The sequence below is a fragment of the Phycodurus eques genome, chromosome 1 (genome assembly GCF_024500275.1).
Source record: "Phycodurus eques isolate BA_2022a chromosome 1, UOR_Pequ_1.1, whole genome shotgun sequence".
Taxonomy (NCBI): domain Eukaryota; kingdom Metazoa; phylum Chordata; class Actinopteri; order Syngnathiformes; family Syngnathidae; genus Phycodurus; species Phycodurus eques.
This window is the reverse complement of record NC_084525.1, coordinates 35,886,788-35,908,959: the sequence shown is the minus strand read 5'-3', so window position 1 is coordinate 35,908,959 and position 22,172 is coordinate 35,886,788. Positions and strand designations below refer to the sequence as shown.

Here is a 22,172-nt window from a genome sequence, read left to right as displayed (position 1 = left end):
TATGTGGTGCAATTGTGTTACGTGAAGAACACACATACCAATCTTTAACATGTTAACCAGTTTTTTAAATGACGAGTTGCCACACATGACAAGGCTAAAACTGGCACCTGTACTTACTTACTGCCTTGTACTCAAGATGACCAACACACCATGCCAAATAACATATTGTCCGACCAACATACAATAACAACCTATCAGAAGAGTGATCTGTGAGAGGCACCATGGTGGCACATAGCATCAACACTGCCGGAAAAAAAACCAAGAAGAAGGAGGAGGTGTGGAAAAAAAGAAAGCTAAAAACATTGCAGTTGCAAATTTTTTGTAATGACTTGGGAGACACGTTTTCAAAACACTCAACCAGTTGCTCTCCCATTGATGACGTCCAGCGACAATGCCAGCATCAGGTCGCTTCCGACTTGACTATTTTTCCGCCATTGCACATTAAAATCACAGAGTCCGTTGTTCAGCTGAACTCAGTGTTAACTACACACAAAAGGATTTGTCCATTAGAAACATTGAACAGGATAAACAGCTACGATTGTCGGCCTTAACCGTTGGGGGAGCAATACACCCCACACCAGGATAATCTTTAGAGACATCCAATAATCAGGCCTTTGCTGACATTGTTCGGAAGGGGTAGGAGGGTAAATGCTCACATTTCCCCTGATTTTTGGTATGTGTGTACCCCGCTTTATCTGACTGCTAAAATTCACTCACACAACAATTGGTTTGTTCAAGTACAGTTTTAATGAATTGTGTGGAAACACCAAAATGTGCATTTAATACGTTTAAATAGAAAAGACTGCATTCTCTCGTAGCATTCAGCACACGACAGTTGTGCTAATTGCACGGTGCAAAACTTCGAACACGATCAGGGAAAGGGATTTTATCTTAGCCGAGTTTATGTTAATGCTAACAATAATGGAAGAAGAAATGTTTAGGGCAACTGACTGATCTTGCTCATGGTGAAACTATGAGTATGCACAAACAAAATAGCAACACATGGCAAACTGACAACTGCTCGTGGTCCTCCAAAAGTGTGACATAGCATTGTGCTTCCCATTTAATATCAATAAATCTCCTGTGAAAGATATAAATATGCTGGTGGATTTGGTGATTTTTGAATAACAGGTGCATGCGGCTTGCCTGTGAAATGAAAACGAAGCGAACAAAGAAAATAAATAAATATGTAAAACATCTTTCACCCCTTTGTGTCGCAATTTGGCTCTGCTGAAGGAGGAACAAACTGGCAAATATGAAACACATTGGAAGTGCTGAAAATAGAATCCAGCAAACATGAGGCTCACTCATACCTCCAACTGCAGCGATTTCAATATACTGAGAATTTAATTAATGGGTTAGCACTGTTCATCTGTGCAACAATATGTATTTTTTAAAATGTATTAGTCTGGGCAGGAAAAATAGTGTGAACTATGTGAATTGTTTTGTAAACCTTCTTGCATCTCATTATATTTCAGTAGAACTTTCACAGAATAAGCTGCGGTAACTTAAACACTTTAAATAATCATTAAAAAAACAACAAAGTGAACCTTCAGTAAAATTCTTGTGAAGTCACCTTGTGAGGATCATTTCAATACCTCATTTTGTACTGTATTGATATTTCTAAGAATTGAAGTGCCAATGTAATATGAGGAGCAACCATTGAATCTTAAAACTACATGCTTGAAAATCCCTTGGCTATTGTAGTCATTCTGCTGTGGCCATTCTGTAATATTGACTCGCCTAAGAACCCAATTAGTTTTTCATTATTAAGAAAACATATACTGTACATATTTTTTTTGTAGTCCACAGTGGCGCAACCACTATGATGTGATATGCCGGGGTATCTCCATGCAATTATTAGATATCAAAATATAATATCAAAGATTTTCAAATATCAATCAAGCTGCCCGCATGGTCCTCAGAAATAATAAGGGCTGGATAATATTATATTGTAAACCCATTAACCTTAACACTGGATCAGATAGTAGATTACTTGATTGCGGGAATCAAGAACTTTCATAAATGTGTTGAACATCCGCAAACAAGGAGCTTTAGGTTGTGACATCCTTTTATTTTGACAGTTTGCTGATGACCCGAATGAGCGCGCCGTTCTCGTCCTTGAGCCTCTGGTTGTCCGTCTTGAGCTCTGTTAAGCCCTGGGGAAGTCGATGCAAGCAATGAAATCAGAAGATCACAGTTGCATGGATTGTAAAATGCAAAGCGGATGATGGTACAGTCACACCAAAACAACCTCATTCACCACGAGCAATTTCCTGTGACGTTTAAAGCCGAGCGACATGGACATGCTTCATGGTACACGATCATGCAGTGAGGAGGAACTTGTAAGAAGAAGGTCAAAGAGAGAGACAAGAAGACATCTTAAAAATCTAGGTCGTGTCCCTCACAAGGAGCAATGACTAAAAATAAACAACCTCTTTGCCGAAGTATTTCCTCTCTGCTGGAGATACACAATAACCGTTTGTTCTCAGGGACATACCACCGAAACTGGTCAAATGAGCAAAGAGACATGATAACATTTCAAGTTTTCAACGTCCTGCCAAGTTTTAATTGAGTAAAAAAACAAAAAAAACACTGCTTGCACTTGGTGTTGTCAAAACTTGAAAGATTTTCCAGGACTTAACAGTAGCACAAAAAGAATCTTGGGATACTGTAACGGATTGAAACACTGAAGCTGCAAACATTCGAAAGGAAATTTAAAATCAGAACCACTTTTGCGTGCTGTTATGATGTCATTGTTCTTGAAACGCAGCCTCTTAAATAGGACACAGTTCATGTAGGACTGTCATCTCGACACAATGTTATGATTTTGATTGTTCACTCACAAATACTGTATATTTACACACTTGGCTTATGAGTCATGCCGTCTTGAGTCATCAGTGTCAAATCTCTAGTCACGGGATTTTCTCTGTCATGTTCTCATCAAAATATTTACAGTGAGAAAATCACAAGTCACTGATTTGATGCTTGATTTTCTCACTGTACACGTTTCAACATTAAAAGTCACTTTGTTCAATCATTTCTCAGGCAAAGAGGCAAACATAAATTCTAGTTGTCGTCCCTGCAGAGTAACATGAGTACATAGGAACGTAAAGGTGACTTGTAGCACATGACATCTCACAAATGTTAAGAACCCTATTCATTTTCATTGACATCATCGAGGTCACCGCAAATTCATTTGACAGTGTTCTACCTGCCGCTTCTCTCACTCAGCCGCTGAGAGACACTGACACTTTTGTCATTTTAAGGGCAGTTGCATGTTGTAAAGAGGCAACATTTATTTCGGATTATGATGCCGGCAGCACGGTGGCCGAGGGGTGAGCACACCTGTCCCTCAGTTCTAAGGTTCGAATCGCGGCTCCGGCCTTCCTGTGTTTAGTTTGTGTGTTCTTTCTGTGTTAGTGTGAGTTCTCGCCGATTACTCACATTCCCTCCCACATTAAAAAAACAAAACAAAACCCTGAGAGCTAACCTGCAATCCTAATGAGATAAGCAGTATAGCAAATGGATGGATGAACTTTGCCCCCATTCTGGCAAAATGTGAAACTATTCCTTAAATACCATTTGTTTTCACTTGCATAATACATGAGCTAAACCATTTATTAAGTGACTGATGCTCACTTGAACACGAGTTGTTGGATATAAAGACTTATGATGATGATGATGACATGGTAGACTGACCCAAAATCTCCCAGATTTATCATGCAACAAACAACATCTCATTGATTCACAGTCAGGCTACACTGGACCCGCTTATGTTTGAGCAGATCAATGACTTGCGTAAATGTAACAAAATGCGTAAATTGAGCGTAAATGTAACAAAATGTTACCTGTCGATAACTATTTAAAATGAGGTTTATGATATTAGAGTGGTAAAGGAGAAGGAGTTTGAAAAAATAAAATAATGCACTGAAAAATGCAGCGTGAGAGGGGTTAGGAGGTGGTGAGCGGTGCACAACCTGCCTGAAAGAAACACAGCAGAGGATGAAGGGCCTGTGGAGGCACCAAAAGGAGAGTTGTGTTGCTAAGGAAGGGGATGTGAGGAGGACAAGTGAGTTCAGAGGTCCTCTGTCTCCGGTATAGAGGCAGTCTCAGAGAGGCGGGCGAGGGCGCGCAGGAAGGCTCTGTTCTCGGCCAGGAGACGCTCGTTGACGCTCCGCAAGGCCTGGGCCTGAGCCAGAGCAGGGAAAGCCTGCACAGAGGACGAGAAAGATACAGAGAGGAGAGGACAGAAAAGGCGTGCAAGGAAGAGGATGCGTGTGCAAAGAAACCTTCAACGAAGAACAGACCTGAGGGACGCAAAATCAAAACACGTGGGGGGCTTCAAAAGAAATAGGACGAAAATCCAAAACACAAGCAAAGTGACTCATGAGGGGAGCTCAAGAAAGTGGTTGGTTGCATGCTAAAGGTGATATTAAAAGTTAATTTCAAATGAATAAAACAAGGAATCATAATCCTATTCATTTGAACATGAGCAGTTATAGTTCAAGCCTGATGACTTAGAACCATTTCAACAGGTATGTTTAAACATCTCTTGGTTTGACTCATTGAGATGAACCCCAAATTTGTTCCAGAGATTTGAGGCAATTCTTGACGATACTTCACTCAGCACACACACATTAGCCAACACGCGTACACAGTCACACATAGCTAGCACACACAAAGCACGCTTGCAGACACAAATGCGGTCGAGGGTGAGGAATGAGAAGGACATCTGGCTGCTTTTTACAATTCAGAAATACAGTACAATTATATAAGGGATTTAAAGCAATGCCCTTGTTTCCGATTTAACAGGTCATGCATATAACGTTCATTTTCTGCAGAAGTGCCCTTGGCAAGGAGGCGGGGTGGGGGTGACGAAAATTCTTGATGCTCTGTGTCATTATCATCTTAATATTGTGCAAACGTGAGCTTGTGCGTTCAATGACATCTCAAGTCCTTCATACAGTATTTGGACAGGTGTTTTTATGATTTTGCCTTTTGCTTACACCACCACGATGGATTTAAATTCAACTATCGTTCACAATTATGATTTGATGAAAGTGTAGATACTCAGGTTTAATATAAGATGTTTCATAATTTCACATGATAAATATAACCATATTTAATACTTGGATGAAAATCCACTGTGGCCATCTTCACCTGCTGCTTGTTTGTTGCTCTTGCTGCCTTCAATTTTGCCTTCAGTATGTGAAAAGCATGCACTATTGGCATGAAATCAGGTCACTGACTTGTTGGCCACTGAACAATATTCCTCGTTATGCCTTTGAAAATTTAGCTTTTCACTAACTTGCAGTAACAACTAAAGTAGATGATAGCCAGATGCTTTCCTGAAGAAACAAAACAACTTCAAGAGAATGCTGCAATACTCTGGAGACAGGTGACGTATCATTGTCAAAATCTACAATCATGACGTGCCTTCAGAAATGTCAATACGAAGGCTTGACAACCAAGTGCAAACAAATCCCAAGTTTTGGAATCAATTCTTTTGGACAGATGAAACCAAGGTCAAGCTGTACCAGAATGTATGGAGAAGGAAATATGCAGGCTCATATAAACAACATCATGTGTCAATGAAGTGTTTGGTGTTGGCAACTATATGGAACTAGCTCGTTGCTTATTGATGATGTTACTTGACAGAAGTAACATGCCTGTGAAGGTTCTTATTCACCCAGGTCATTTCATTCTGAGGGCATTGAATCGAACGTTGACTCTTCTGGTCGTCTTTGAAGACATTTCTCCTCTCATCTAGGCAAGGTTCATCATTTCATACACATCGACTAGATATGACAGCTCAAGCCTGAGAGACAGAGGTTATAGGATGAATTGTGAGGCGTATTTACTACGCTACGCTGTGATAGTGACAATAAAAAGTGAATACATCTCGACTATTTGAAGGCAAATGCACATGTTAAATATTCTTCAGTGGTCCAATACAAGGCCGACAGAGCATGCTTTTCACTCACTGAAGACACAAGTGAAGAGAAGAAGGATCCAAAAAGGAATAACAACTGGAGGTGGCTCCCGTAGAGGCCCGGCATAGCATCTTAAGCGTGGTAACTAATGGAGGAACTGGTCAAATTTACATCCATTGACTCAAGGTCATTCAGTATCATCCAAGTATTGAAAATGACAATAATATTTACAATGAAGTCGACTGTCCAAAATACTCTCAAGCCCCTCGAAATTGAGTTACTCTCGCACAAAATGGCTCTAATTGCTCAATGGTAAATGGCATATTTTTGTGAAACCCCTTGAATTAAAGCTTAAAGTCCACACTTTAATCAGACTGAATTATTCCATTTGTAAATCTGTTGTGGTAGTATTCAAAAGAAAGATCATCAAAACACGGTCATTGTCGGAATACTTAACGACCTGTATGTTTCAAAAGAAGATGTAAGATTTTCGAAGGGCGTAGTGTAAAAGGCTGACTGGGAGGCTGTGAAAGAGTGGTGAGGTTTGTGCTCAGATTTTTGAGCTGATTGTGTCAAGACGTGTAAACATGCCCCAGTCTTTGACGGACAACGATCACATTAGGTGACAGGCAGGTGTTGCTCTTCAACTCAGGTGTCATGGCGACCACTCACCATCCCCACCCCCTCCCCTCAGGGCTGGTACCCACAGCGGAACCGCGGTGGGGGGTCCTGCTGAGGGAACCATGACAACATGGATGTCAAACATCTAATGCTAGCCTGCTCCTCATCTTGATCTGTGACTATTTAGGTTTCCTTTCACCATTCTGTTTTTTGGATGTGGTTGCAAAGACTAAATTAGTGTTTGACAATGTTGATTGCAAACAGCTCTAAAAAGTAGGGGGGAATGAACGCTTGAAAGTCCTGTCAATTATGTTTATGAGTAATGCTATATTTGACCTTTGCATCAGTGTTATCTTACAACATTTGTAACACCCTGCGGAAACTGCACAGGCGTTCAAGCTCTGCTGCACTGTTGTCTCTTTGTGAAGTGGAACACACTGTGCAGAGCAGGAATGTCTCACAAAAGCATGTCTTTCGCTATTGAACTGGCTTTGGTATTCAACTGGAACTAGGTCACAACATTCAACCCCATCAGTGGGATAAGCAGAGGTGCGGAACAGTGGCGTAGACTCCTTAGCCTGACAGGAAGTGACCCAGCAGAGCACTGTGGCTAATGAGCCTGAAGCTTTAACCTTCTCTCTCCTTGGCTCCAACCCACCTGGGCAACTACTTGTATGTACATCTCATTTGTGTGTAGAACACTTGGAAAAAAAATCTCTCTCCGCTTGTACAAGATAGGCTCAGCGGGCAGCACCTCTGCCTCACAGTTCTAAGGTTCGGGGTTTGAATCTCGGTCCTGGCTCCTTTCTGTGTGGAGTTTACATGTTCTCCCTACGCTTGCGTGGGTTTTCTCTGGATACATTCCAAAAACATGCCTGTTAGGTTAATTAAAGACTAATTGTCCATCAGTGTTAATGTGAGAATGAATGCTTGTTTATCTATATGTGCTCTGCAATTGACTGGCAACCAGTCCAGGACATACTCCACCTCTCACCCAAAGTCAGCTGGGATATTGGTCCAGCTCACGCGCTATCCTAATGAGGACAAGCGGTATAGAAAATGGATGGATGGAAAGTGTACACTTTTAAGGTCTCATGCTATCATTTGATAAGACACCATAACTTAAACCCAGTTAGTGCAAAATACACTACAGATTGACATAGTCTACCTTCATTTCCTCTTCCATGCCTGACACTTTTTTTTCAAGGGCATGTTTTTCCTGCAAATAAAAAGGTGAGAAAATAGGTTGTGTCAGAAGAGCACAAAGAAACAACCATACTATACTTCCTTATAGTGGCAAAGGAGAATGGTGAAATAAAATACATGACTGTTGCAAAGACTGACCTTTTTCTCAGATTCGAGCAAAGTAGATTTCTCCGTTATCCTGTCTTGTCTCTACAAAGAAGAGTGTTGCTTTATTATGGCATCATGGAGGAGAATGTTCCAAGAAATGTGAGTGCGCCAAGGTGTCATGAAATTCACTGTTAAGACTTAAAGAAATACAGAACTATACAATAATAAACAATTTAAAATAATAACTTTTCTATTCACAATGCTCTGATGAATAAAGATGTTTCTGTTACAGCAGCAAACAGCATGTATTGCGATTGTTTGCTCCACTTTCCAGTCCCCGTCAAGGTATGCTTAGTATAGATTGCTCTTTTTTGGTTTTGACGGTGAAGATATGATTCTCCTGCTGCTCGGTAGAGGGGCGGATCTATTCTAGTGGGATGCAGGGCTGCGGCGACCTCAAATCCTTAAAAATCCTTAACTATTTGCTTCATCAACTAGGTGTTTTATATATATATATATATATATATATATATATATATATATATATAAGTATATACAGTATGATGTATATGGAACCAATATCTCATAGCATCAAGCGTTATCTTTACCTACACTGATGGATAGTTTGTGTGTTAAATAAAGTAAAGGTGAAGAATGTCAAAGAGGCCCTTCCATTGTTGGATTTTACTGCATGTAGCCCTTGGAAGAACAAGTTTGGACACTGGGTTTAAGATGACAACCACATTGATTAAGTCACTTACTTGAGTCACTATTTCCAGCTGGGAACGAATGTGGACAAGTTCTTGTTTGCTGTCCTGCAACCTGGACTTCAAACGCTCATTCTCCTGTAGCGCCTCTGCATACATCTGATGAAGAGCAAACGTCATAAAACATGTTATATGAACTATATGTGGAATAGAAACAAAACAACCATTCATTCTCGACCGCTTGTTATTTAAAATCAAATGTGTTTTTTTTTTTTTTTTAACATAATAGTCTAATCTCTGAAGAATCAAGTATCACCACTTTTAAAGCACTGAATATTACTAAGTTTCACCTTCTTATAGTCTTTGGTTGTGGAGTCTTGCTCCTGTTTGTTCAGTGAAGCTAGCCTGGTCTCCCTGCGAGTGTAGGAGCTGGTCCTGCCCAGTCTGTCAGACACATTCTCCCCACTGGAGTCGAATCTGCATGCAGCATGCAGTATCCAGCACATCACATTCCCACAATGCTACTTTAGTTAGCGCTTAGTCCTTTAGAGTGCATGCAAGGAGTTGTAATTAAATTCAATGAATATTATACTGGTGCTGTATATATTTGTTACAAACATTTAAAAGCATTCATGACGTTTGAAAAAGTATTACTACATTTCTGGAGTTTAAAGATTTTTATTGTATTTTGACAAGAGCCCTTTTAAGGGTTAACCCTCATATTTGTGTAAGTGTGGAAAAAAATATTTACCTTGACAGTCTGTCATGCTGAAAAACAAAGAAGAAGCCATTCAATTGGGGCTCATTAAGAACACTGGAAACAATTAAGTGCGGTTAGAGCCAGATGTATCTGTTAATCTATTTTAGATCAAGAAGAAATACGTACTTTCCATTCTGAGAATAACCTCCAGGTAAATTACAACAGAGTACATAGAATCCTTGAGGGAATTCAGTGCTGTTACAGTTCACAAAGGTCAAATCTGGCTAGTGTTAGCCGGTTAATCTCTCACACGTTCCGATTGCATAAAGATGACATCATCACATGAAAAGTCATTTTGAAGAAGAGATTGTAGAAATATCCAGGAACAGCTTTTGTCGGTGCTGCAAAATATGTAGCCTAATGTGATTCCATGCTGAAGTAGTTTCCTTTTCACAAAAGAATTTAATGGTTGTCATGCCTGTTAGATGGGTTGCATGTTTTCAATGACGACTGTTTTATGAGTGTTCACATCTTCAAACGAATGTTGATGTTATGACTATCCACTGCCCAACAAAAAACCTGACACGTACTGTATGTGGATGTTTACGACCATTTAATGGCAGGAGCGAGGCCCCACTGATCCCTGATCTGTTTGCAATTTCTCCTTCAGAGTTAAGAATTTTACACGACTGATTCAAACACCTCTGTTTGCTATAAACACTAAAAAGCACATTTACATGTACGTTTACACCACATTCTCTGCAGGGGCGAAATCAGCGTTTACAACAAAAGGGTGAAGATTTAGTCACGTGTGGGGATATGTTTTGTGGCGTCAAAGGAGCGACTCGTTACCATGTATTTACACTACTGAGTCAATGCCGCGTGTCCTTATGTGGTCATGTGTTTGAAGAGAGCTGCCCAAACACAGGCCTCCACCCCTCCAGAGAGCCCACACACGCTAAATCTTTCAATGTTGGACAAAAGAAAGCCATCGAGGTGATTTAGAGCATGTTGGTTACCTGCCTCAAAAATATTTTTAAAGTGCATCTGCCTTTTTGTCATTCAGAAGCTGGTGTGTGTGACACCGCACACACAGCAAGAGATAATATTGTCAACTTGCGGTCAAAGAAACAAAGTTCCCCTGACACTCATCAATTTTAGCCCAAATGTGTCTTCTTTCTACATAAGAAAATACTATGACAGCAAGAGAAAGGCACACTCTGCTTCAAAACATCCAAATGACCTTCTAAGTAACCAACTGGCGCTTGTGCTAACTCTTAGCAGAGCTAGGAAATGTCAAACAAGAAAAATATATACAATTAATGTATTACAATAGATACAATGTATTGTTTTTAAATGGATTACACTGGGGAAAAGTCCCAAATTTAATTGTGTACATCGGTTTCACATGTTTAAAATGTGGCAAATTGGGAATTTTTCCCTCTTTGCCTCAAAAATAATGAAATAATATACAATACATCAGTTTACCACATTTTGTGTGCAACCGATGTACATGTTCAAGGTCACACTGTAGCAACGGTACGTGTGCAATGATGAGCAACCAGTTAGAATAGTATGGATGCATATGCATGCATACATCCATCCATCCATTTTCTGCACCGCTATCCTCACTAGGGTCACAGGCGTGCTGGAGTCTATCCCAGCTATCTTCGGGCGAGAGGCGAGGTACACCCTAAACTGGTCGCCAGCCAATCGCAGGGCACATATAAACAAACAACCATTCGCACTCACATTCACACCTATGGGCAATTTAGAGTCTCCAATCAACCTACCACGCATGTTTTTGGGATGTGGGAGGAAACCGGTGTACCTGGAGAAAACCCACGCAGGCACGGGGAGAACATGCAAACTCCACACAGGCGGGGCCGGGATTTGAACCCCGGTCCTCAGAACTGTGAGGCAGATGTGCTAACCAGTCGCCCACCGTGCCGCCTCAAAAAATATATATTTTCAATAAATAATGTATCTTTGCTCATCTATTTATGCCAGTGAGGCACAGTGACAGACAGAACAAATGAATGGTCTTCTATTACAATTTGTAGATGGCAGGAAGTACATACAGTAATTTTTTTGTTTGTTTGTGTGTCCTGTTCGGCTGTTAGGTCAAGCAGAATGGAGGATCTGTATCCCTTTTATGCCGGAACAGTTTCACTGTGTCACAGTGGAGTTTTTAAGCTTCCGCTGTGGTTTCTTAGTATCGTAATTGAAGTTTATTGAGAATCAGAGTCGAACAGAAGAAAGTTTCTAGAGGGGAGAACATGAAAACTCCACACAGGCGAGGCCGGCTTGGAACCCGGGTCCTCAGAACTGTGAGGCAGATGTGCTAACCAGTCGGCTACCGTGCCGCTTTGGATGTATTATAATTGGAAAAATATAATTCAAGTATGCCATCCATTTTCAACCGCATATCCTGGTTAGGGTCACGGGGCGTTGGAGCCTATCCCAGCTGACTTTGGACGAAAGGCGGACTACACCCTGAACTGGTCGCCAGTCAGTCGCAGGGCACATATAGACACGGACAACCATTCGCACTCACATTCACACCGTCACTGAGTGGGAACTGAACCCACGCTGCACGCATCAAAGTCAGGCGAGTGCACCACTACACCATCAGTGACCTCAAGTATGCCTTTATTGTTTAAAATATAATTCTATTATGATGTATGGTGAGTGGTTAGCACATCTGCCTCACAGTTCTGAGATTGGGGGTTTGAATCCTATCCTTTTACTTGTTTGGGTTTGCTTTGGGTACTACAGTTTCCTCCCACATTCCAAAAATTGCACATTTACAAAGATATTAATGATCAGCTTTGGCTTAGCACTGTTAACACTGTCAAACTAAGTTTGTTTCTGTGTATTGGTGTTCTCAGCTGATTCTTTGTCTGACTCAAAGCAACCTTTAATCATCACCATGGTAACCACACACAAACTCACAAGTTGCCCAAGTGTATTTTTTTCCTCCTTTCTGTCACAACATTCAAACTTCTGAACTGGTTGGAGTTTACAGTTGGAAAATGTTTGTGTTTACCTGCCCACCTACCTGCTCTAAACCCATCTTTAGGGTGCAAACTGACAAAATTGTGATAGTTCCAATGACTTTTGTAGAATTCTTATGACTCCTAAGACAGAAGTATTGCAACAATCAATACAGCAAATGAATGCCTATGTTCCACGACACACTTTGGGACTTGGGACACTGAGTCTGTAGTAGCTCTACAACTTTGGAGGAGCAAAAAAACTCCATGCTGTTTGATGCCTCTGTCTCTTTAACAATCACACAGATGCACGGACAAACACAGTAGCCCACTGAGAATAGTCAGTCCACTTAGAGTGGGGAAAATAACAGGAAATTGCTGAAGGAAAGTTTTGTTTTCCACAAACTGATTTCAGCTGCCATGACTCTTTGATGGCCCATTGTACATAGAACGACAGAATAGCACGAGAAAATCAGAAAATAGAAAAAAAAAGAATGCTTGTAGCACTCCAATACGATTCCACTAAAGACAAATCCTTAGCATACATTTTTTTGCTTTCAAGTTTGATCAAGATTTAGCCTGAATCTTTACTTGAAATCCCCAGTCAAGTGCATTAATCCGTCGTTAACGCCTCAAGGATAAACAACGCTTTCTTTGGCTTTACCATGGTGATGGACAGTGCGGTATGGTTGGATTTGAAGAGACAAAGTTAATTTGCAAACACCTCATGCAGGTTGCATGGTTGACGAAAGAAAAGCTGTATGCATTTTCTCAGGAAGGAAGGTTCTTACTCGAAAGCTTTTGTCTGTAGGGGATGGAGACGATGGCGGTGAGTCGGTGACTGACCTCCTGGTACGAGTCAGGTCTTTGGTGCGGGGGAAGTAGGATGACATCTCCCTCCTACAGCTTCTCTGGATCTCCAGATAACAGATGTAAAGGTTCCCTCAAGCACCAGAGCCCATGGTGGCCCTCCAGGCAATCCTTAGGGAAAACAGGTGTGAGAGCTGTGGCCCAGTTTAGAAAGACTTTCTGCTCCTTCTCCTCTTCTTCCAAGTTTCAGTAGTGAGTTAATAACTGGATAAAGATGCAAACCTTCAGCAAAGATATGATACAATCTCTCATTTTCTTCAGCCTGTAAACACAGATGCCTGTGACATGTAAAAAGGCCCAAAAGAAAGCAGCCAAAAGTTCTTCCTGTGCTGCCTCTTCCTATGATCTAAAAGTTATACTCTCTCTTTATCTGCTGCACTCTCTCTCTCTCACTCTCTCTCTTCCCTCCTCCGTCTTTCACGGCTCGCTCACCGTCCCAGCCCTCCTCTCCGCTTTGCTTCTCCCCCAAGCTTTCTGTGGCGTCGTGCCAGAGGCTCTGAACAGGGACGTGCCACTGAGGCCTAAAATTGTCCATTTAAGCGCGGGACTGCACAGAGGAGGCGGAGCACAGAGTAAGAGTCCAGAGTTTTCATCTAGGAATATCAAAAAGGTCACCTAAGGAGACATCAGCAGCCGCCAGGAGACAAGTTACTCCAGTCTACCTGGCAGGTGATGGAGAGGAATTACTGAGTCAAGCTTTACTTTTAATTTGTCTCTTCCCTTTTGCAAAATTTTTTTTATCCAAGTATGCAAATCATACATGCATAGGAACTACCTTTTACACTTTTTCAAATTGTGGTTTATTCCATGTCTGACTGCAGTGCCTGATTCCTTTATTGTTATCTGGAGTATTTCTATAGACTATCATTAAATTTGCAGTTGAGAAACACATTTTTGATCGACCAGAATGCCATTAGGGTCAAAACTCGAAATGTCAGAGTGTTCCATTTAACACACTCTGACACACACATGCTCGCCCACAGTTTGCAACAGCTTGGCCCATTGCTGTCTTCCATATATAGTGAGGTTTGCATGCTGATGTCATTTTTCACTGTTCAGGGCAAACAGATTATCTGGAAAGATAAAACATGACAATGCCAAATGATGTAGGGAATAGGAAGAATGCAGTGTTAAGATGCTCCAGGAAAGATTGTTTAGTTCTTTACAACCATCGACATAATGGTATAAAATGTGGACCCATAACTTGTGTTTGAATTTCCAAATCTGAATAATAGCGATGGCATTCATTGTGTACACAGAGAGTGAAGTCGGCTGGCACTGGTGCAGACTATTAAAGGTTGCAGCTGGAGCGTCCATGGGCTGACCCCACCCCCAATAGGTGGAGAGACACACAGTCATTTCTACATATGTACTACATACATTCTCATGTATTCCAAGATTCGGTAGCAATGTGATGAAGTCATATGCACGTTGTACAAGATCTGATAAGATCATCTCCTGCCAGATGCATTAGCTGTCCAAGCATTCTCGATGACATGACTGAACACCTCCAAGGTGGCGAGATCACAGAGATGAATCTATCTACACCTGTCGTCCTCTTTGTTACAGGAAAAGCAATGTGGAAAATCTGTTGGGATCGCAGCGGAACCAAACAGAGCTGGGCGCTGGTGACAGGCAGACAGCCACTCTACAGATGAAGCCTGGCTGTGATTATCGCAGCCAGATATAGTCCTCTTAGTAATGCTGAGAGACTCTCATGTTACCACCGCCTGATTTCTGTTTCTGATGCCACCGCGGAGAGCAGCTGATGCTCTGACCTGAGGTCAGCTCCCGAGGAAACAAATCGCTTTCCCTCCATACTGTGAAGGGCATTTATAATATGCTCTTTGACACAGTGCTGCTGGATTCATCCCTAGTAGTGGGAGGTGTTCAGGGTCAAAGTTCACCCACATAGCACAGTATCAGCTAAGAAGGTAAAAGCAGGGAGGCGATCCCTCTGATTCGAAGGCTCAGACTACGCAGAGAGTTCCTGCGTTTTGCCCAATATGGTATGGAATGCTGAGACACTTCAGCCATGTGATGTGAAGAAGCAAAGCCACTTAGAGGGAGGGGAGCCGGGTCCTCTGTGAGATGTTAAGCGGCACAACAAGTTGAAAGCACATGCGCTTCACAACTACGGTTGCAGCGCATCTTCAAATGTTGCGTCAGAGATGAGAGCTTAGACGCTTTGAAGCACAGATGCCGTTCGGTTGACGGAGGAACCAGGATGAGAATTTGGAACGACGGCCATAATGAAAACTGAGTCATCCCAAGGTGCGATAATGTACTTGGTGGAATCATATCGTTTGTGACTGACAAGTAGATATCGGTTTTACGTCCTCCATTAAAAATTAAGTATCCCATAAAACAATTTTCTTCTCAAGGGCTTTCATTCTATCAGTTTTTATTTGACGAATTGTGTATAATCTTTTCAACTGGATTTGACGAGGAAAAGTCCTACACTGCCCTCTAGTGGTAGTAGTCGGAACAACAGAAAAAGGAAACCTCTTCAAGCCTAAATTTGGAAATTCAAATCTTCGTCAAACTTCCTTGCATCATTTATGTACAGTGTCAATTTTCAACCAATGAGAGTTTTTTGTCTTTGCTGTTGTTGTTTTTTTACCTTTGTTTTGTGTATCATGCAACGCATGTCATTAAAGACATAATTAAGGCATATGCAGCACCTATTGTGCCAAATGTCAGACAGTTACCGTATGTCCCTTGCAAGAGCTGCTCTTTACCAAAGCAAATAGGTTCTTAACTTTTGATCTTATATGATTAAAAGTAATTTAAAAAAAAGAATATAGGGTCAGTGTAGATATCGCTGCACGGTTTTGTCAAACATAAATGATCATCATACCTCTGCGACGGCGCCGCCTGATTCATCGCATCCATCACATCCATGTCGTCAGCTCCTGTGTTTTGGAAATGTTAGCTGTTCTTCTTCTTCAAGAGGGTCCTGATTTTCATCCCTCCACCTCCTTCCACTGACTGCACATATAAAGCTTCATCTACTGCAAATAAACTGAACATTTTTGGATGCTCAATAACAAATAAGAAACATGACCTCTGATGGTGTTTATGCCTGTAGTGGTGAACGAAGGCCGACAGCACACTTCCGTAAACTCAGCAACACTTTGTAACTTGGGTCTTATATTTCCCTGCTATACATTCATTTTGAATGGCAATGCACTGATTAATGAAAACAAACCTTAAAAATAGAAATGAAGCACTTGTAGGTTAAAGCTTGAATTATTTTATACTCTCACCAACCTCGTCTGAGTGACTCCGTCTTGGGCTGATTTTGGTTTCTATTGCTCTATCCTCCACTTTCCCATCAAGCAGAGACTCCTCAGAGCGGCTGTTGATCTTCTGAGCCTCCTTCAAGTCCGTCAGAGTTACACCCTGCAGAGCATTTACTCAGCCTTGTGAATCAAGCACGCACACGCACACACACACACGCGCACAAACAGTCTCATGATGTTTTGGCGTTTGTTCACCATTCATAAGTTACCTGCGTTGATCTGCGGGTCTGTCTGGCATGATGAGATTTCGCTTTCCTCTGAGACTCTACTTCTTCATCCCTGACAGGTGTCAGATAAAGTCTGGCACTAGAACAGTCACACAGATTTTTTTCAACAACATGCAAGTTCATAGTTTTACAATACTATATACTTATACGAACCTTCAGTTTTGATATGTTACTAGTTTCCATCCATCCGTCCATTTGAGATTTGAACCCCAGTCCTCAGAACTGCGAGTCAGACTTGCTAACCAGTCGGCCATGTTACCAGTTTATTCCTGTTAATTATCTCACACTTCCCAGAATTTTGCAACCCTACAGAACAGAACACTAATATCACACCCTGTCATTAAATCAGTTTTTTTTTCTTTTACAAATTTGAAAAACTACCACAAAAGCCATATAGAGTACAGGCTTTTTTTCTTAAAGCACACACAGCCCTGTTGAAAGTTACTTTATTTTTTATTTGTACCACTGAAGACACAAATTCACAGCTGCAATCTAAAGAAGTGAGGCTCAAATCATTAAACTGTATGTGGTAACACTAATAACATTCGACTGTCAGTTGACGGTTTTAAAATCGTGTGAAATCGAAATGAACATTGGCTCATCATTTGCACTCAACTCTGAACAAGAACGCTAACGATAATGGTAGAGCAAACGGAAGAAGTGCCCTGTCTTCTTATCTTATTATAGACCACTAAAGCAGACAATTTGAGACACTGCTCTCTATATTACAAGCCAGCATACAGGATTTTGATGCACTTATTTTATGGTCAAATTACTACATGTTGTTGCTTTTCATTTAGCTAAAAATGTTACATTCCTCCCACGTCCCAAAAACATGCAGGGTAGGTTAATTGAAGACTCTAAATTGTCCGTAGGTGTGAATGGGAGTGCTAATGGTTGTTTGTTTATATGTGCCCTGCGATTGGCTGGCGACCAGTTCACGGTATACCATGCCTATCGCCCAGAGTCAGCTGGGAAAGGCTCTGGCACGGCCATGACCATAGTGAGGATCAGCAGTATGGGAAATGGATGGATGGATGAATGTTAGATAACGTTGAATATATGGTTTTGAATAGAAGTCATATTCTGTGCAGTAATTGCTAGTTTACACAGGACGTTCATTTAAAAAACAAAACATTCCAATATACTGTAAATGGAGGCGAGAGTGCTAAATGTCTACGCTCAGTTTCAGATTTGGGTTTTGCCTGTGCAGACAACAGTAAGAAGGGTACTCAATGTGAAAACCAGAGGTGTGTCTATGGATGGAAAAACACCAAAGATAAAAGCTGAAGATGGACATTTCTTTGAAAATCAAACACTGACCATAGTTAGTACAGCCATTTGGAATATCCTAAAGAAAAAAACCCAAAATGTTTCAAGGAACAGACGCTGAATGGCTGAGAAATCTAAAAAAGGCCCTGAGCATTAGTTACATCAGCAATAACCTCTAGAGGGTAGGAGTGAAGGTATCACAATCTACAATTTGCAGAAGACTCCATGAACCACTAGGTTTTGTGGACAAGGGGGGCTTAGTCCCCAGGAGATACACAGGACGTGAGCGAATGTAGCGCACGAGCACAATATTTCACAAACAGCTAATGAAGACTGAGAAATTATTTTGTCAGATTTTTGGACAGATTTTAAAACAATACAATACTGTGTTAAAGTTCTAAGTCACCATTAGATTTGTAGTGTCATTTCAGTCTGTTTTTAACATACAGTACCCAAACATAGGAAGTATGTTTACAGCGTTAACCTCAAAAGACAAAAAAATATGTACACATTGTAACTGTATGCAAAAACGGTCACTGTGTTGTCACAAAGTCAGCCGAGCCCATCATTTTCAATGAATGAAGAATTACAGAGAAAAATTTCCCTTCGAAGAGTTAACAAGGCAATCAAAATGAAATTAACAGCTGCAATCGCCAGCTACATGGTGGTTGGAAGCATCAATCAATGCCGTCTGTTTTTAAGGGTGTCAAATCGGTCTAGCACTATGTTGTGACCCAGATGCTGAAGTGTGGTTTTTTCAATTGACATTACTCCAAGTCTGTGAATTCTTCCTTATCAAGATATATTGAAACAAATTTAATTCATAACTGCTCAATAGAGGCTAATGACATGACTTTGGCTCACAACACAATAACTGTTTGCTCCAAAATACTTTAGATTACTTTTTGGATGCATATGTGACCAAAATGGTTGAATAAAATTATTACTCAATTATTCATTCATTCATTCGTCTTCCGTTCCGCTTATCCTCACTAGGGTCACGGGCGTGCTGGAGCCTATCCCAGCATTCTTCGGGCGAGAGGCGAGGTACACCCTGAACTGGTCGCCAGCCAATCGCAGGGCACATATAAACAAATAACCATTCGCACTCCCATTCACACCTACGGACAATTTAGAGTCTTCAATTAATGCATGTTTTTGGGACGTGGGAGGAAAACGGAGTACCCGGAGAAAACCCATGCAGGCACGGGGAGAACATGCAAACTCCACACAGGCGGGGCCGGGATTTGAACCCCGGTTCTCAGAACTGTGAGGCAGATGTGCTAACCAGTCGGTCACCGTGTCCACCTCACTCAAATACTTTTGAATTAAATAAGAAAGTAATATTTAAGTAGTCTTGTAAATATCTGGGCCCCATTAATTTGGCTTATATTTATGTCTTGGTTCTCTCCACTTTCTAATCAATACAATCAATTGCAAGTTAAATAAGTAAACAAATGTTTCATATTTCATATCCTTAATGAGGTACATATGATTCCTAAACTGTTTCACAAAGGATTTTTTGTCCCCTGTGAAATCCTTTAGACTCACATTTCCAGTATATGTCGCTCCCTTGTGACTCTTTCTACTCATCCATCCTGATTCCTACAGTTCAATATGGGTGGAGGAGTGATTATTATTATTATTATTATTATTATTATTCACTGATGACAACTATCAGTGAATAAGCTCAGCTCCTGGTTCATGGTGTGAATTCATGCATAAAGTTCACTCTATAACCCCTTTCATTTTTATCTAAACAGCCAGGATCTTTGCACTGCATTTCAGGTTAATTGACAAGTTCGAAGCCCTGCTAAAATAGGCCAAATGATGCCATTGTCAATAACGAACGTACATATGCTACTCTAGAAGATGCAATCCACTAATTAGCGCGAGGTAAAGGAAGGCCAAGCAAAGGGTAAAATGTTTCAGACCTCCAAATCAATCCCCGGACTTAATCCCTACGGCAATATACCTCAACCTTTATTGAGCCAAGGCAGATATTTTACATTCCAAAAATCTTACAGCACAGCGCCAAAAAAAAATCCAATAAAATAAAAAGTCACATAAAGTATATTGAAATAGTGATGACATTGCCTCTATTTGCTCCAAAATGTGCAACCTCTGTAAAATATTCTCCTGTTTAGATGAACACAAATGTATTATTCAATTATATGAATGGTAAACGTGAGTACACACATTAATTGTAGCATCTGCCATCTAGTGGAAGAGCATGTAATTATTCTGCCTGTCACTATATGTCGCCGACATACAGTAGCTAGATGAACAAAGATATACTATTTGTTAAAAATAATTTTCAGATTACGGTAATTAAGGGTAATTGGATAATGTCCCGTGACACACTTGATGATCTCTAGCGGCACATTGATTGGGAATCACTACTCCAGAGGATGCAATTTGCGCGCTAAAGAGTAGACTGAAATGAGAAACGCTTCCGAAGAATCAGCAGCTGAAAGAGGCTGCCATGAAAGCCGTATCACGCAACAAGACTGCAAAAGTTTAGTGATGTCCATGGGTCACATCGGCTTATTGCTGTTGCTGCAAGCAAGTGATTTACAACTAAATAATATGTCTTTAATATATCTTTAGTCTGTCTGTGCCAATACTTTTGCTCTCCTAAGAATGTGGTGTTTTGTTACAAATAATGCATCTTCTAAACTCTGTATCGTATCCATATGTAAATACTGTACCGTGAAATAAAAGATGAAATACTGAGCTCATTTTATAATAATCTGTTGATTCCAAACCAAACTGTTTTCATTCTACAGGACAAATAAAAGAATTTACCTCACTGTTCTCGTACATTTGGGAAAGTGTATATTGGCCTGTTGTGGAGTATCACTGAATCCTGAGAATCGACAAGCTGGTCAGCAGCGCACTCTGCTGAATCTACATCGCAAAACTAGAGTGGCTATGGACTGACATGACTGTGCACATTCATGGATTCAAGGATAAAGCCTCAAATGTTGTAAAGCAAGTGGCTTCAGTAAAGAGTTCACATTAAAGACTATCACTGTAATAGAAAGAACAGCTGTCACATTACACAAAAAGCTTCACTTGAGCTACACCTCAAAATGTACAAGTAGTTGCAGGGATTATCGGGCTCCTGATGAAATAATGATTTTAAAAAAGCTAATCATGGGGAATGTAATCTCACTTCCTGTAGTAAAATCCTCACATGGCATCTGTTTAGCAGGCCTTCAGCGCCTGCACAAGCCTAAGAGAGGATTTGGAAATTTTCCACAAAAAAAAAAAACAGAAACTATAACTTTGTAGATTTAAAAAACAAAGATTTAAGGGAAGAACAAGTCCCTATGAAACGTACCTGGGCACCAATGCACGCATGCTCCGAGCGGAAGGTCAGAAAGTGAAGCACTGCAGCAGCGATGAAAGGGAGAGGCTGAGCGAGAGCGCGAGAGAGAGAAATGGAGAGAGATGGACGGAAACAGGACAGAGAGCGTGGAGGGGAAAGGAAGGGCATGGGGGGTGGTAACATACAGTACAAAATCAATCGAATCTGACTTTTTGTTTGTCAAAGTGATTCAGATATACACTTTACTGAGACAGACGGCATATTTCAACAATACAGATTTCACTTGTCCAAATAATAAATTGTATTATTTATACAATAGACTCACTGCTCACACTTTGCTTCCAAGCTTTGACACAGTAGATAGATCAGTGTTAATTTACCAGTGCTTGACCATGGAGGTGCTTGTCTTTTACAATACAAGTTACCAAAAGCTTATTCATTGTTATCTGAAGGGAGGGCCTCAAGCTTAACACCCCATAAACAGGGTGGAAGAAGACTATCAGCCAATAAACCTGTGCAATACAAAAATTAGCAGTCTCCTAAAAAGATAATGTTAGAAGACATAAATTGTTTCTCAGTGCATAACAAATACACATGCTGCATCACAATTGTGTCAACCTTTAAGGATGATAGGACATCAAAATGAAGACAATACAGAAATAACCATACAAATGCATCGCTGAAGCTCCAGTGTTGCCATTTGTTAAATTTGATCTGCATCACAGATACAGTAAAACGTTATTTTACCCATTTCCACTACTGTGCTACCGGGCTACAATTGCTAAGTGTAATTAGCAGTACATGTACATTTATTTACAATGTGATCAATGACAAATTTAAGAACATAGCTACAGGGACCTCGCATTGTAACGGCATAAATTCTACTAATTGTTTTACTTTCTTATCTCTTG

At 40.7% G+C, this 22,172-nt stretch overlaps 1 protein-coding gene across 6 annotated transcripts; it reads right to left on the bottom strand.

Annotated features, from left to right (window-relative positions):
* LOC133409718 (protein phosphatase 1 regulatory subunit 12B-like) lies at positions 1 to 21,367 on the bottom strand. 6 transcript variants are annotated; one of them, XM_061690134.1, is made up of 11 exons: positions 21,274 to 21,367; positions 16,638 to 16,734; positions 16,397 to 16,528; positions 15,984 to 16,287; positions 13,045 to 13,234; positions 9,309 to 9,325; positions 8,908 to 9,034; positions 8,612 to 8,716; positions 7,902 to 7,952; positions 7,726 to 7,776; positions 2,169 to 4,213 (listed from the first exon to the last, which is right to left on the bottom strand). In XM_061690134.1, the coding sequence occupies exons 5-11, from the start codon at positions 13,144 to 13,146 to the stop codon at positions 4,079 to 4,081; spliced, it is 588 nt and encodes a 195-aa protein (XP_061546118.1). In that variant the 5' UTR covers positions 13,147 to 13,234; positions 15,984 to 16,287; positions 16,397 to 16,528; positions 16,638 to 16,734; positions 21,274 to 21,367; the 3' UTR covers positions 2,169 to 4,078. The 6 variants fall into 6 exon arrangements, with proteins under 6 accessions (XP_061546144.1, XP_061546153.1, XP_061546118.1 ...); XM_061690151.1 differs by having other exon boundaries at positions 15,984 to 16,148; XM_061690143.1 differs by lacking the exon at positions 21,274 to 21,367 and adding an exon at positions 16,809 to 16,928.
* Positions 21,368 to 22,172: the final 805 nt, after the last annotated feature.

Coding starts and splice junctions, on each gene's coding strand:
- LOC133409718 (XM_061690134.1), bottom strand. CDS start 13,146: ATGTCATCCTACTTCCCCCGCACCAAAGACCTGACTCGTACCAGGAGG. Junction 8,717..8,907: donor CAACCAAAGACTATAAGAAG/GTGAAACTTAGT, acceptor GCTCTTCATCAG/ATGTATGCAGAGGCGCTACA. Junction 4,214..7,725: donor GCATGGAAGAGGAAATGAAG/GTAGACTATGTC, acceptor TCCTCTGTGCAG/GCTTTCCCTGCTCTGGCTCA.